Genomic DNA, 16953 nt, shown 5'->3' on the forward strand with positions numbered 1-16953 from the left:
ACATTTTGGATGCCAATGCTTGTTAGTGAATAATAGCTTATAGCCCTTTGTTCTTTTCTGGATTTCACTATTACTTAACGTATTTAATTTCAAAAATGCTATTATTTAAAAAAGCACCAATGATGTAAATTGTGAATTTGACTTTTTACTTCGGAATTTTTTCAAATATTTGTTGTATTCGAAACGTTCTTGAATATTTTTTTTTTAACTTTATATATAAATTTTTAATTATAATTTTCATTAAATTATTTATTACAATTAAAAATTAATTTATTTATTAACTATTATTTATTAAATGTCTTCCATTTTTGATCTATAAATTATCGTTTTATTATTTTATTAAAGAGCGAAATTTTGCAACGCTTATTTAGCATTGAATTTGCCAAATACAATTACATGAGATTTCTTTTTAAACTTTATATTCTTTCTAACCTGAGTTTTTGTGACTTTACCGAAGTTTCCTTTACAGTCTTTTCTTGCAAATCACAGTTATTTTTCAGATGTTACCACAGCTTCATAATATTCTGGGGTTTTGGGTACATCCATTTATTCTTAAAGGTCAATCATAGCTCTTTGTTTGCTCTTGATGACAAATATTTATTCAAAAGTTGCCCTGAAGTTAACGACAAGATCTTTTCGCCTATTCGTGATGTCTGAGGTAATGTTTAATGCCTTTTTGATATCAGCATTCATTCCGAGAATAATAAAACAATGAAATGCAGTTCGTCGGAAACAATCATTGCAGCTGCTTTGTTCGGAATTTGTCATGCATTCGCAATGATGATGCTTTTATGAAAGAGATGACAAAATGTTCGTCACAGCAATCAGGGGGTTGGACCAGCAGATTGCTTTCTTCTGGGGGCACGCAAAACGACTGACGCACTTGGCGAAAAGACGGTCGCACTCGCAGAGCTGGAAGGCGCAGTTATTTGCGACATGGTTGGGATAGTTACCACCAGCTGAAAGGAAGAAATAAAAACAGTTTTTTTATAAACGAACTTTTGTATCATGCTAAATAGACTTTTAAAAAACTTTTTTCAGCACGTTAACACATTGATTGCCACGTGACTCACCTGTGATTCGCGCCTACTATCTAAGAGTACCGAACCATCTATCTAATTAGATGACTCCTTCGATATTATAATTAAGAAATCGTAAAGAAGAAATTAATCGTTAAGAAGGAAATCATAAACGAATCTAATTATATAGATGGTTTATTTATCAACCTAGAATTGTCGCAATAAACGTGTTAACCTTCAATTTGTAATTTTATTATTGTATAAATATTATAGACGCTTGAAATAATTTTTTGTTGAAATTCATCAGCCAGCATATTTTGTTTCCTGCTCGTATTCTAATCTCCAGAGCAGGGCATTACACAATATGTAAGCTGAATGATGTGCATAGTAAAATTTTAAGTGATTGTGATGTAACATGAAATTAATGAGTTTTGACTCATGGTCAGATGACAAAAATTTCATCCATTAGTGGTCTCAAGTTAGAAGGAATAGACATGTTTTAAATAAAAGATAAAATTTAAAAATTTAAATTTTTACAGGAATTGGCTAATGTTTAGAAAGGAAATGAAGCAATCAAATGGATTATTGCTGATCTGTTTTTGTAATAAAGATTATTTTATTTAGAAGATTCAAACGCAAGATGGTATTTAGTGTGTGAGGCGAAATGAAAGGAAGCAATTAAATATAATTACATAATTTAATTGATGAAATAATATGACAAAGGTACTTATTTAAGAAAAAGCTTATATAAAAGCAACAAAGACAGAGTGCTTATTGACAGCGATGAAAAATTATAAAGATTACGAGTTCTTTCATAATTGTTAGCTCCGTTTTGCTTTATATAATATATATAATTTTCAAAAATGATTGATGATAAAAACATTGGCAAAGAGAATTTCTTTAAATTTAGAAAAATTGCATGTGAGCATTTTCTATGAATATTAAAAATTTCTTTCTGTCACAGTTGTATATGTTATAGTAAATGTGATTAATCTGGTAGTGTCTTGTGATTGTCTGTGATTATTCATTAAACTTCGTAAATGTGATAAATTATTGAATATTTATCAATTTTAACGGCTAGTTTATAAAACCCCCAACTCGATGATCATGCATAGTAAACTGATGATTACACAGGGTGATTCATAAAGAAGTACACACTTTCTAAATGTTGTAAAATAGTAACAGTCAACCACCGTAGGAAATTATAAGGTAGATTTACTCTTAAAGTTTGTGTCACGGCCTTAACAGAAGTCGCATAGGCAGTAGCTTATGTGTCAAGTGACTAGTCAGTCGAAAACACTTTTTGTGTTTTTCTATTTAGCAAAACGAAATTCACAATCGTTGTGCAATGGCGTTTTTGATCACTAATCGGAAAAGAAGTTCCAATTAGAAAATCTATCTGTCAATGGCATGAAAAATGTAAAAGTATGGGCTGTTTGCGCAAAGGTATAAATCCTGGATGTATCGTAATGTATCGTAAGAAGTCATCATTCAACAAAGCCGGGAAAAATCAACGGTGAGTCGTGAAGTGCAGATTTTTTAGCCCACCGTCTGGAGAATTTTGAGAAAGAAGCTGAAAATGATTCCATACGAAATGTAGGAGTTGCAGAATATGAATATTTTGATAAACAAAAGCGCTTTGAATTTTGTACCGATGTGCAGCTTCGTTTTGAAAATGATGATTTTGCCTATCACTTAGTTTTCATTGATAAAGCAAAGTTTGAAATCAGTGGGAAGATACATGAACAGAATGTTCCCTTTTGAGGAAGGGAGAATCCCAAATTCACTGTGTAACAAATGCGAGATTCCCCCTAAGGGAAATGCATTGTTCTCTGCAGTGTCCAGAAAGAAAGTGTACGGCCCCTTCTAAGAGGTCACACATAGAACATTTGCGATTGTCTTCTGTCTCTAACAAAACTTATAATTCCTCCATACAACTCTGTTATAGGTGACATATAATAACTAACATTGTTCTTAATTGCATGAAAATTGTATCCTTCTTTGCAAATAATCTTGTATGTAATTACGGGTTGTTGTTCATAATCACTTAAAAAAATTGAAATAAAAATTATGAAAAATCATCTGTAATTATACATAATCGCCATTTCATTACGTTTACTGAACATATACACAGTAATCTGTGCGTAAGTTGCTATAGGCTTATATCTTTGAAAAGCTCTACAAAATAACATCTTTTATAATTCGTTACTAACCATACAGCTACGATCATTGCTTTGAAATTGGTGTTGTAGGAAAACAGATTATTATGGAAACTGCAATAAGCTTAATATTTAAGCTCAGAAATGTTCTAAGAACGGAAAATTATTTTTTTAAATTTTATTATTAATATTATTGCGCTAACTCTTAATGATAAGAGAGAAATTGGGAAGTTAGTATACCGAAAATTTCAAATGACAAGACTTTCGTTTGCTAAAAGCAAAATGGAAGAGTCGTCAGCCCTTTAAAATCAAAATAAAATTCTCAAGTATAAACTGAAAGCCGAAAAATATAAACACCTTTCCAGTTGAAAAAATCATATCAACAACAATAAATATTTTACCCTTCTTTCTTTAAGGGTCGTGCCATTTTAAACAATGTTTGAATTCATCACATTACTTGTTTTCTGTATAAAGTCCAATTGAAACGCGAATAATACGCATCTTCAACCATAATCTGGAAAACTGCGTGCATGCTGGCTCTATAATGAACTACAGAACACACATTTGTCTCATTTCTGACCATTTAAACGAATTAAGATGGATGATAACAGATAGGAACGTTATTGAAAATGTGATAGTTTCAAAGATACAAAAGCCACACGAGATAAGCACTCATATCTTAGCAACATGTTTATTGTTGCGCTACTTTTTAAATGTAGAAATAAAGAAATCTCGTGTGCGGGTGCACTTACTGCACTGGGCACTGCCCGGTTTCCTGCACAGCCAAGTGTATCGGAGGACGTAGAGCATGAAAGGCGGGCAGCCTAGGCGAGCGTAGCACCAATCGTGATCCAGGCAGCAGCTGAAAGAATTAAAAAAAAAAAAGGAAAGGGAATATGAATACTATATTTGAAGCTTATTTGTCCTATACAAGCTGATATAAAAACTAAGTTACAAAAATTAAATTGTAAATGCTTGATCAGGTTTATATTTATGACGCTTCTTTTTGCTTTATTGAAGTATAGAAAAGAAGAAAATTTGAAAATATGTATAATATTGAAAATATGATCACTTTTTTATTTTTAATATTCACTTTCTTTTTGCGTTTCAAATTATTTTATTTTTATTCTATTAAGTGTTCATATTTTAAATTTTTGCCCACATTTACTGACAATTTTAAACAAATAATTTTCTTCTTTTTCTCGACAAATACTTTACTGTAAATGGTTTTTATATTTTTACCAATCAGATTCCCATTTCTTTATAACAACACAATGCTGCTTTTAATCCTTGTAAATTAGAAAGGTCTTATATATGGTTGCAGAAAATCTCCATAAAATTCCATTAATCAATGGGTTTGGTGTAGTATGTATATGGTAAAATAGTACATCGGTCAACAAAAATACCAGTACATTTATTTAGAGTGAAAATACGGACATAGACAGTAAAAACGCACAAGTGTATGCAAGAACAGAACTTACAGTATATAAGAACTCACAAGCAACAAATCGGTAGTAAACACTTATAACAGCACAAAGAGCTTAGACAGAACTCTGCAGGAAAAGAGACTTCACATAATTCTTCACATCCCTCCAAACATCTGCTATTCTTCAGTGTTGACTCGTTCCAGCTGAACAGATTGCCGAGTCGCTATTAAAGCAATGCTCCACTCAAAACTGATTGGCTTTTCAACACACATCTTAATACTGTTTCAGTACTCAACTACAAGACGCGGTACTCGATCCAATACTCATGTCACAACTGATTAATCATTCGAGCTCAAATCAAGTCAGCTCAGCTCATTCCAACTCAGTCTTCCGTCATTATCTAGAATCTATGACAAGGCAGAAAAGGTTCTTCATGAATCACGTTCTGTTGGCACTATCACCAAAATTCCTGAAGATTTTGGAATTTGATATTTCATCGCCAGAATTGCCAAGTTTGTGGCGAAGTAGCCAACTGGTCATGAAGCTTGTCGCCAAATCACTGATCCGGCATCCATTCAGCTCCCATCTGAACTACCCGTAAAACTGCCTGCATTGCGTTGGAAGTAACTGGGCTGAGAAGCAACATTACAAATTTGTAACACTATAGTCATCTGCACCCAGTCAAGAAAGCCCCTAAAGAGGATTTGAATTTGATTACTCACGAGCGGAGATTTAGAAAACTCGATGTCAGCAAGGATATATGCGACACAAGTCATGTTTTATGTCGAATGAAAATTAATTTTGTACAAGCAGTACGAGATATCTTCCGTTCCGCCTTTAACTTATCAAGAGTTACCTTTTTCATGTATAAAACAAAGTTTACAGTACCTTTTTTGAATATGCAACGTCGCGTTATAATCCAAGATAAATGCAAAATTTCAAGAGCACCATGATTATTCCCAAATTCAAAAGCACAATCTTCACCCGGTATAATAATCCTGGATTTCGGCACCATGAAAATGGTTGATTTCGTAATAATTAATTCAATGGTGAAGACTGGTGTTTGGGTTTTAAATAACTCGAAGACACAGGTTTTATTTTTTGTCGTTTATTGGGAACATCAACAAATTTAGAATGAAAATTTCCTGATAAACAAATGGCATATGATTACGTCTTCAAGAACAATTCAATATTAATGCGTACATTGCATCCAAGAAAATATGACAAGGTGTAGCAGGCCTACACCATAATATGAGACAGAGCGCCGAGATCACAACGAATATGGACCATGAAATTCAAGTTCGTTTTTGGTATAAAAAGAAAATATTCTAGCATGAAAAGTGAGACCACGTGATATTTAAATGACAGCTGGCACCTCCTCAGAAGACCACGCGATTAATTTAATTCTTAACATAGTCTTCCTTCCAATTGTATCTTTCAAGTGATAAGGAATAATCTTGTTCAAGGGTATACAGTGAAGTTAATGATGATGCACTTACTTGTCAATGTTGTCAACTGGCTTCCCGGCTCCTTTGAATCCGCAGAAGCACCCGTACCTCTTGTAACGCAGGGGATCGCACCCGGTCTGGCATCGGATCATGTGACCCAGCTGGAAAATGCTTCTTCTGTCTTCCGTTTGGGACAAGATTCGAGAACTCAGAGAGCTGACGTTCAACGCTGAAAGAAATACCGGAAATCTCAAATTGAGTTACATGAGTAACTTTGCAAAAAAGAAAACATTTGATCCCCGAGAGAGTCAAGCGTCAAGAAACGTGATGTATGCAATAGCTAGCCTCATATAAGGAAGAGAGATTTGCATGTAGTATTAATGGATGGTCAATAATCCTTTAACTTGGCGATCATTGGCAAAGGTTCTGGTAAATTAAAGAAAATTGGTTCTATCCATAATAGGAATCGAGATGTGAAGATTCTTCTGGAAAACTCTATGCCCTGTCAGAAAACTTATAGAAATGTAATGGATTGAAAGGATTCGTGGAATTCTAGGTTGTTGATCAAAGAGTGGGATCTCCAGTAATTTTCGCTTAGAGCTAGTACTAGTTCTCTTTTAGCGATTCACTGCCTTCTTATGCTTCAACTCTTTGTGCACATATTGACTATATTTTTGATACTTGTACTTTGTGATTCCTTCTGGAATAAAAAGAGAATTTCCATCATCTCACGTACTAGACTTCTTTCTTGATGCACCTACAGCGTTATATACTCTGAGCTTTATAATTGAACAAGAATTCGTTTTATGGTACAAATAAAAAATTCTTATCTTCATCAAAAATATTCAATTAGCTGCGCACATGATTATTGGATTTTATTCTGTATAGAAGGTAGTATAAAACCATCTAATCGCGAAATGAAGAATCAAGGGGGTGGCCTAATTATTTCGTGCTGTGGTGCATTCTAATGGACGAATGAAACAGAGAGATTGTTTAATTGTTACAAGAGACGATATTTCCTTTAAGAAAAATATTTTTCTAAATCTGTATAAGCAATATTACTGTACGTAGAATCTGTCTATAGTTTATCGTGCCTATTAAGTCATCTGAGTAGTTTCAATACCGTTCATTTTTACTTTCTCTTATAAGAAGCATAGAGAAAATACTCTAATCGTTCAAACATTCGAACAAGAGATTTTGTCGAATCTTCACGTTTAAGACCTCTCTGAATTTGAAAAATGCAGTTTTGGAATTATATCTGTCTTTTTGTCTGTCCGTTTGTGATAAAGAACTAAAAAACGTTTTGAACCAGACAGATAAAATTTAATATGCCGTCTTTACACTAAATTTTTTTTTTGCATATCTTAGTCAAACTTTAAGCGAAATCATTCAGAGGAAGTCTATCTACTCTGAATGATTTCAGAGGAAGCTTTCCAAATATAATTTAACACAATAACTACAAAACGAAGAGTACTAGATGGATAAAACTGAGTACGCAAATTTAACAGCTATAGTGTAGATACCTGTAAACTTTTGAGTCAAATCCAACAAGGGGTTGACCTATTGATCTGTACTTTAAAAAACATATGAATGCGATAACTCAAAAACATAATGGCTTAAATATTTCAAATTTGGTATGTTATTTTGTGACTACAGTTGCAGTTCTGCGTCCATTTTTTTGTTTCAATCGGTTGAAATCCATGCACCTAAAAAAGAAGTTCAATTTTTGGATACTATTCACTAACTGTCAATATTAATCGCTAAAAAACTCACCAATGATTCAGTAAAAATGCTAAATTTCAAGCCAAAGGTTCATATTTTGTAACCATTACATACCATGCAAGGCGTTCTCTGGGGCAACTGCTATAATAAATAGTATGATTGAAAATCTTAGAGATACCATTTCCATTGCTTGAAGATTGCTTTCCTAGTTTTCAATGTGTGAGTCAACATGAATTTTAATTTCCCTCATCAAATAGAATTTATGAAGAGTTTCAATTTAAAAATGTGGCATTTAGAATTTCTTTAAAATGTTTGTCTTAAATGGTAAGCAAATTTGCCTTCTTCCTAATTAATGTTCAATACTTTGTTGAAATATTTACAAACCAATTGAAGAAGCATTTATAAAGATCGCTAAAGTAGCAATAGAAAACAAATCTTAACTAATTTTCTATTTCTGAATATACATTGGAATGTTATAGATTTCAAAGTGCTGAAAAAGAGTGTTTGTAAAATTTTTCCATCATCATCAATTTTGTAATTTTTTTATAGGCTATTGTATAATAGTTATAATTGTATCATATTTTTTTACATGCTCTTAATCCACAAATGCCTTTTTTCCCATTATGTCAGCAATAGAAGAGAAACCGAAATTATTTCGATTTCCATAATGCTCTATTATCTATTCCAGTAACAGATTCTTTGCACATTGAAAGAATCTTATAATACTATGAAAGCATTGTTTCATTAAATTCAACTATTCACATCATCATTGAAATGTTGGATTAGTTTTTAACCTTTTGCACTCGAAAAAGTAATTCGATGAATAATTATTCATTTAATACAAAAATTTGTTTATTGATCTGAAAAGTAAATATATTTTATTGTTATAAGTCGAAATTCTTTGAAAAATAAATCTACATCTTTTTACCATTCTGTTTTACCATTCTTTAACAATCAAAATTGAAAAATAAATGAATAGAACATCAAAATGATGCACTGCTTTGAATGGTGAGTGAGAGGCATCCTCCGAGTGCGAAGGGTTAAAATAAAATAATTGACACTTTCTTTAGTATGCAACTAGACTTTACAAATACTGCTGTTTCTTGTACAAGTGGTGTAACAGAACAAGCAATAGTGCCATACCAAAAAATAGGTGGTCAAAGTACAACAATGTCTGTAAAGTAAAAAAACAAACAAACAAAAACATTGTAAATATTTCTCCAACCCTCTGATTGCGTCATTTTTTAAAGTGACTGTTTAGATGTGTCGTTTGTAATTAAGGTAAAATATTTTGCAAACAAAGTCAACTGATACTATATGTTACCCGATAATAATATGATATAATAAAAAAAATCTGTAATTGTAAAAATTAAATCTCTAAACTTCGAAAAACGCGGGATGTAATAGAAAATGGGCTCATTTCCAACCTGCGGAAATCGGGGGATAAGCAGTTAGAGGATTAATCGATGAAGAGAAAGTTATTCTTCTATTTTTATATTTAGAAATTAATGAATACTTTCATTCAAGTGGTCTTGGATGTAGATTTTAATACTTGCAAGAACAGTTTCCATCGTTAAGATACTTAAAAATGAAAGAGGGCATTTAATTTGGTCCACAAATTAAGTATCTTTGGAAGATAAACTGTTTTTAGGATACATAAGTAATTTAGTAATAAGTAATTTAGAAAACCAACTTGGATTGATTTTTAAAATATTGTATGAAATATTATTTCATATGTCTTATGAAATAAATACAATCTTCAATAGGAAAAATGAATTAAAAGCGTATTAAAAATTTACAAAAAATTTAGAGTGATAATTTGTACTGAAAATTGTTTTTTGGAATCGCATTTCAATTTTTTACTGCAAATAAAGAATCTGTAAGGGATAAACACGGAGAGTGCTTAAAGTAAGATATTTTCGGCATAGAAGGCCGATATCAAGGCAGATGGACCTCTAATAGGCTCGGATATTAGTGCTGAAATCTTATTAGAGGAACTATTGACTGTGTATACGAACTTTGGAAAATTTTTTACGGATATCATTTCTTTTTTGAAAAATGTCATCCATTTTTCGAACACTACTTTATAAATCATGTGCAATATTTTAATGTTTTATTTCAGTTTTAAGCTTAATAAATGTTTAACCCCTTTATTAATTATAAACTGTTTAATGCCAAAATTTAAATTTGATTGTATTGAATGAATGTTATAAAATTTAGATTCAAGATTTTAAATTGTTTGAATATTTGTTGGTGATGGAATATTTTAATTATCCAGTTCTTTTTCAATAGCCCATATAATATGAATGTCATTGGAGGAGTCAAAATATGAAAGTTATGGGGGAAGAGAAGTATAATAAAGAAATCATCTTGGGACAGAAATATAAAAATCATCGGGGAACAAATTATAAAATTCATAGGAGGGCAGAAAATAATAAATAAAAAATCGTCGGAGAAGAGAAATATAATATAAAAGTCGTCGGGGAATAGAAATATAAAAATCGTCGGGGAATAGAAATATAAAAGTCGCCGGGGAATAGAAATATAAAAGTCGCCGGGGAATAGAAATGTAAAAGTCGCCGGGGAATAGAAATGTAAAAGTCGTCGGAGAATAGAAATATAAAAGTCGTCGGAGAATAGAAATATAAAAGTCGTCGGAGAATAGAAATATAAAAGTCGTCGGAGAATAGAAATATAAAAGTCGTCGGAGAATAGAAATATAAAAGTCGTCGGAGAATAGAAATATAAAAGTCGTCGGAGAATAGAAATATAAAAGTCGCCGGGGAATAGAAATATAATATAAAAATTATCGGGGATCAGAAATATAAAAGTCACCGGAGGACAAAAATATAATGTAAAACTTATCGGGGAAGAGAAATATAATATAAAAGTCACCGAGGACAGAATCCTTGCCTACGAGAGTTATTTTAGGTATTCGAGCTGATCATTTTCCGCTCATGTATTACAAAGGCTATGATTTTCAATCCTTTGGCAAAAGCGAACACATTTGCCGATTATAATTTTTAAACTTTCATTTTTACGTAATTAAAATGATGCGCTCTGAAAATTAGAAGTGAAAGCTTCATACTTGTTTTCTTAGCATAAAAATACTGATTTTTACTTGCTAGCCTCTAATCCGCAAAAAGTAACAGAATAAATAGTTTAGGTAAAAATCTAGATGTTCAGTAATACAATGTAGCTTATTGTAATAGTGCTTATTAACAAAAATGATTATAATTAATTAAACTAAAAAAGAGCTAAAGATTAATTATAATGAAAAAATCAGTTCTAATGTGAAAAGTGGATAATGTAAAAAAGGTAAATATAAAGAAAAAAATATAGAAATGAGTTAAAATTGTAAAATAATCCTTTTTACTATCCAAGCAATAGTTGCACAACTGGTCATAACTTTCGAATTTGAATCGGAACAGGTTACTTCATGTTATTGAAAGAAATGGAATTGATTCTTTTCATGATTCTCAATGACTCTCTGGATTTAATATTTGTTTAATATTTCTGGACGCTCATCTAAGTTCTAAAAATAAAGAGAAGAAGCGAGAATTTGCATTTGAAGAGCCATGCACAGCGAGAATAGATTTTGGCAAAGACCTCTTGGCACTCTATTGTCAATTTATCCCATAATTAAAAACAAGGTCAGTTCATCATTTGAAATAGAATATTTTGTCACCTCTGTCATCGGCTTTCTCGTGGGAAGATTCGTTGGAAGGGAAAAAATCGTAGTGAGGTATTGAACTAGCGTCAATGGTCTCACCGAACTTTCTCGCATATTACCTAATGAAGGTGAATTTATATTTTAGACCTGTGTTTGACAACAATTGAAGCAAAAATTTCAAAACCTACAATTGTTGTCACAATATGACATACCGAATGTGACATATTTAAGTCTTTACACTTTTGATCTATCGCATTGACATGCTTCTGAAAATACTGAATAATAGACCAACAAACCACTTGTTGGACTTGGCTCAAAATTTGATATATGTATATACTATAGATGTTAAATCTGTTTATCGAATGTTATCCATCTAGCTCTGTTTATGTTAACCCTTTAAAGGGCCATTTTTTTCTAGTCATATTATGTTAAAATATTTTTAGGCTTGAAATTAGAATAAGAAAAGGGAGTCATTAATTTAGCTTATTAGATAAATTTAATTTGATTCATTAATTTGGTTCATTAATAATTAAGTATCAAATCAAGACGCATCATTTTGTGTAAGATAAAGAACTGAAGCCTCTAAGTTTCTGTCTTTCTAAAAAAATGTGTCAGAACTGATGCCAACCTACATAAATTCATACAAAGATTGATAAATTTGGTGGGAAGCATACTTCCTACGGCCCTACAAAGGGTTAATTTGGCAAACAGGCGAATAAATAAACAAATTTCTTTAGTGTTTGCTCACATCTGACAGAAATTTACAAAATGGGTGAAAAAAACCATATACCGATATCATCTGTCGAGCTCAAAGCGTTTTCGAATAATTTTTGTCACAGACAGATAGCCGTAACGCCAAAAATGTGCTTTTCGAACTTAAGATCTTAAATGTGAAGATTCGTCCAAATCTGGAGCTCGAATGTTTCGATGATTACAATATTTTTTCTTTACTTCGTATACGAAAAAGTAAGGACATGTAAAAATGAGAGCCTAAAGGTATACAGTAATAAGTTGCTTTTTACACGATTGCCTTCTATTTATTTTTCAAGTAGTTTGTTTTTTCCTATGAATACAATAAATTAAAAATAAAGTGTTCAGTCCATTCATAAGATATTTAATTTTAAATGAATAATAAATTTGAAAGAGAATTAAATTTCTTTTTGCTTTATAGAAGCAATTGGCTGATCTGGAAAAATATTAAACCCATTAATGTGAAAATGAACAATTTATTCAGCACGAATTACAAAACAGTTGAACTCTCCTAGTTTTGCGGACAGTTTTAAGCAAACAGTCATGAACTTTAGTTTCAAATTGTTTTCAGAGTTATTGGTTTGTATAAGTTATCACTTATACGCAATCAATAATATTGCTAATCACTTGCGTAAATACATTTACACAGATATTAAAAAGCTAAAATGTGATAATGAAGTGATGATTGGGGCGCACTGAGAAATGGTAAAGTTTGTAGATTTTTTAAAAATCGAATTTGACTTCAAAAGGAAAATTTAAAAGATTCATTATATTATTATGTGAAATTATAATAAACATTCTCAATTCCATTACCAGAATCCTTATATAGAGAAGAATAGAGTATTTTTTTTATTAAAAATATTTTTTTCAGTTATATCTGAGTTTCTGATTTTTCTATGTTCGTTGTTTATTTTGAATTAAAATTTATTCTTTTCCATACTAATAATGTTAATCTTAGAAATATTGTTAATTTTTTTTAATTAGGTGACTGTAATACATTTTTTTTAAATCAAAAAGTACGCCATCCATTATTTAATAATGCTTTTTAAGTTTCCAATACACAGTTACAATTAGGGATTGCAATACCGGACCAAAATTTCAATACCGGTTTTCGGTATTTTTTAAATCTTAATACCGGGATACCGGTTTTAATACCGGTATTAGAAATTTTAGAAAAAGAAAGAAAACACAGGTGTATCTTTGTTTTATTATGCCAGTTTTGTTAGAGTAAATATCACAAAAAATAATTTGTAACTTATAAATGATAACAGTATATAATCACAAAAAAGTAAAGAAACATCTTATTTATTTAAATCGCAAAAAAAAAAATGTAAATATCTATTTAGTCTATGGTACTATTACAAATTTTTGAAATGGGATTTCAAAAAACATAATGCATCAATTGTCCTATCATTAAGCCTGAAAAGTAATTTTATATAAAAATGACCATCTGTCAAAAACGCTCTTTCGGCATCTACGCTAGTTTGTGATACTGTTAGCAATGTGCGATATACTTTTTCCAAGTATTTACCTCTAAATCCCTCATCTTCAAATAAATCGATTTCTCGTCGGATGGTTTTGGATATAGCTGATTTCTGTATATTATTTTGGTTCGTTGAAATTTTTTTTTATTTATCGCTAATTCTAATTTTTCTTCAAGAGACAATTCCTTTTCACTGTCGACGTTAGTATCATCATAATCTTCGATAACTGAACCGAATTCTTCTAAATGTGGATAGGTGGATAAAAAATTTTAAGAAAATTTACTCTAAACTTAATCATATTTGAATTGGTTATTTTCTTCTTTTTCATTTTAATTTTTAAAATCATTATAATTATGTAAACACCCTAAGACATTTTCTATTTCGATATGCCTTTCTTCTGTGCGATTTTTCAATGCAATTAATAATTCTTCAGATAGTGATGTGTGCTGTTCTTTCAGTGACTGCAACATGAAATTTATTGTTGCATAAGCTGTTATTAAATTAGAATCTCTCCGACATAATACCTCAATAGTCAGTTTTATTGGAAGTAGAGCTGATAGAGTTCTGGATATTAAGTCGAATTCACTATCTGAAAAATTAATTTGCAGGTTTAAGTCGATTATTGCTTTTTGGATTGGATTTCTCAGTTTCAAAAACTGTTCCATCATTTGTATTAAACTGTTCCAACGTGTTTTAGAATCTAATATTAACATATATTCTGTTTTATTTTCAGTTAGTATATATTTTAGTAATATATCCTTTTTATAGGGGAACATTTAAATATCTTAACAATTTTTCGAACTTTATAAATTATAGGAAGCAAGTCTTGATGGGTTAATATTTCAGCCTCATTAGCAATATCTTCTTCCACAATTACATTGTCATTATTTTCATTGTCAATATCACTCTCACTCTTACTCTTTTCAAAGTTGGAATCCGAAGTTTCTATATCCACAGTATTTGGATTCTACTGTTCTTTATTTTTTTTGGTATAATACATTTATTACTTCTAATTGAATTCCATGTGCATAGCACAACTGCTGATTTGAACCAATCAACTTTCCAACTTTTTTCATAATTGTGGCTCCATCATTCGTTATGGATACAATATTTTCTTTCAGGGATAATCCATGTTTTGCTAATTTAGATTTAAGCAATTAACTAAGCCATTAATTATCTATTTAATTTCGCCCGTTAGGGAGACATAAAAACAAAAACGTATACTATTTTGCTATGTTCGCGATACCTGAACATATAGTGGAGACAATTTAAAAAATGTCTAGTAAATACCGAAAAATCGGTATTTAAACTTGTGAATACTGGTATTACAAAATTGTACAAATGGCTCAAAATACCGGTATTCGGTATCCCGGTATACCGGTATTGCAATCCCTAGTTACAATAAAATAAGAAACAATCATCAATAGTTGTCTCTTCGAAATTTTCTTGCATTCTTTTTTATAAAAGTGTTTGTCATCCTCTCACCCCCATATAACATTCCTGGAATTTGGGAAAGACCGTAAACATTACGAGTCCTGAAATTTTTATTTTCAGAGTCCCGAAACAAAGAGCTATTTGTGCTTCTTAGTACAGCAAAGGAAACCAAGTATGCATTTTGGATGCTTTTTTGTGATCAATTGAAACTAGAATTCTACGATTTTAATGTTAAGATTTTATATCAAATTTTATTTATCTAAATTGTTTCTGAATCATCATCTTTACAAGCGTGAAATATGCTGACCGAGATGCAGAATTTAGCACTTGAAATAAAAATTAAAAATGTACCTTTATTACGAATTTTTAATTATTGTATTTTTGTTGACATTTCACAGCTTAGATTCAGTTTTACAGAACAGATATATTGAATATGCTCTATCGGGGGAATAAAAGACAGTTCAGGTTTCTTTAATTTAGTTACTTAATACAAATATAATGGTCGGACTTATAAAAGAATAAAATGTCATCAAAGAATTGCTTTTACTTTTTATGGAATATTCTGAATAATAATTTTATACACATTTCGCAGTTAAGAAATTGATTTAATCTCCTTTCTTTAAATCTTTAGGAAATCTACAAATTTAGTTAAAGGTTTATTTGAAAAGCTCGAAAGTATGGAAAAAAAGAATGCTGTTGAAGAATTGTTAGTCCCATTTTTGCTCAAAACAAAAGAGAGAATATTAAATTGTCGCTAAACATTATAATATCGTTCAACATTAATGTCGTTCAATATTAAAGAATTCTAGAGAAAGAGAGAATACTAAATTGTCTCCAAACAAAAGCATTTTAATGTCGTTGAAAATTAAAGAATTTCCGACTCACCTTCGAAAGAAGCTGTGGCGAGTTTACAAATCAATCCCATGCAAATGCATATCAAAAACAATGCCTTTGGCATAGCGTGGTTGCATAGCTCCGCAGATATCAACGACCCTTTAAGGTTCCCAAATGAAAATATAGAATCTTGTGTACCGACATTGAAAAGATAATGAATGGCTGAAAACCCCTCAACCGTTCTAACACGCAAACCTGGAAAACAATGGACGTACTCTACTTTCGTAGCGCCAGTTTTTTTATAATTCCAGTTACGGCGCAAAGCAAACCACAAAGGCTGCTACAGTGACGATCCTCCAGTAGATTAGACGTCGCAGTTTCTTCTGTGTTTTGCTATAAAAGATTGCGGAAGCTGGACCCGTTTTTTATAGAAATGATTTAGACATTATCTTGTGTTTTAGAATTGGGTTGGGTTAAATAAGTGACCTCTTCTTTGGGATGAATATCTTTTTCTTCTCTTTATTCAGTGTCGTTGCTTTTTTATTCAAGGCGTTTTGGAATCCATCGGAATGGCTGTTAAGTGATGGTAGCATGCAAGCTTGTAGCACGCAGGTTAGCACTACAATGAAGAATTTGATACATTTTATTTCAAAATTGAAAATTTCATTTTGCCGTAATCTATTCATGTGTTTTGAAATTTTTACTTATAAATTCTCGATAAGAAGTAAATTATTTTACTATCTCCAGAAATTTATTGCTGTCTAATAAATGAATTTAATTAAATTTTAATTCCGAACTTGTGGCTCCATCTGGTAATGAATTTCCAAAAAAACTTTCGAGATTTTATATTGCCACATTGAAAAATGAATCTTCTACGAAATAAATAATATAATTTCTTATTTCAAAAAGGATTAAACACACGTGGACTAAAAAGAAGCAGGATCGTAAAGCTAAAAAGATAGTCAGATGAATGAAAGTGAAGAAAAAAAAACATTCGTTGGCA

General features: G+C 31.1%; 2 protein-coding genes across 3 annotated transcripts in view; one reads left to right on the top strand and one right to left on the bottom strand.

The window, feature by feature from the left end:
• LOC129957523 (uncharacterized) overlaps positions 1-16953 on the top strand; it is a 139431-nt gene that overhangs the window by 38806 nt on the left and 83672 nt on the right. The window lies entirely within an intron of this gene.
• LOC129957525 (acidic phospholipase A2 E-like) lies at positions 307-16294 on the bottom strand. Its single transcript, XM_056069867.1, has 4 exons — positions 16002-16294; positions 6105-6282; positions 3931-4040; positions 307-959 (listed from the first exon to the last, which is right to left on the bottom strand). The coding sequence occupies exons 1-4, from the start codon at positions 16072-16074 to the stop codon at positions 790-792; spliced, it is 531 nt and encodes a 176-aa protein (XP_055925842.1). The 5' UTR covers positions 16075-16294; the 3' UTR covers positions 307-789.

Source organism: Argiope bruennichi, chromosome 11 (genome assembly GCF_947563725.1).
Source record: "Argiope bruennichi chromosome 11, qqArgBrue1.1, whole genome shotgun sequence".
NCBI classification, from domain to species: Eukaryota; Metazoa; Arthropoda; class Arachnida; order Araneae; family Araneidae; genus Argiope; species Argiope bruennichi.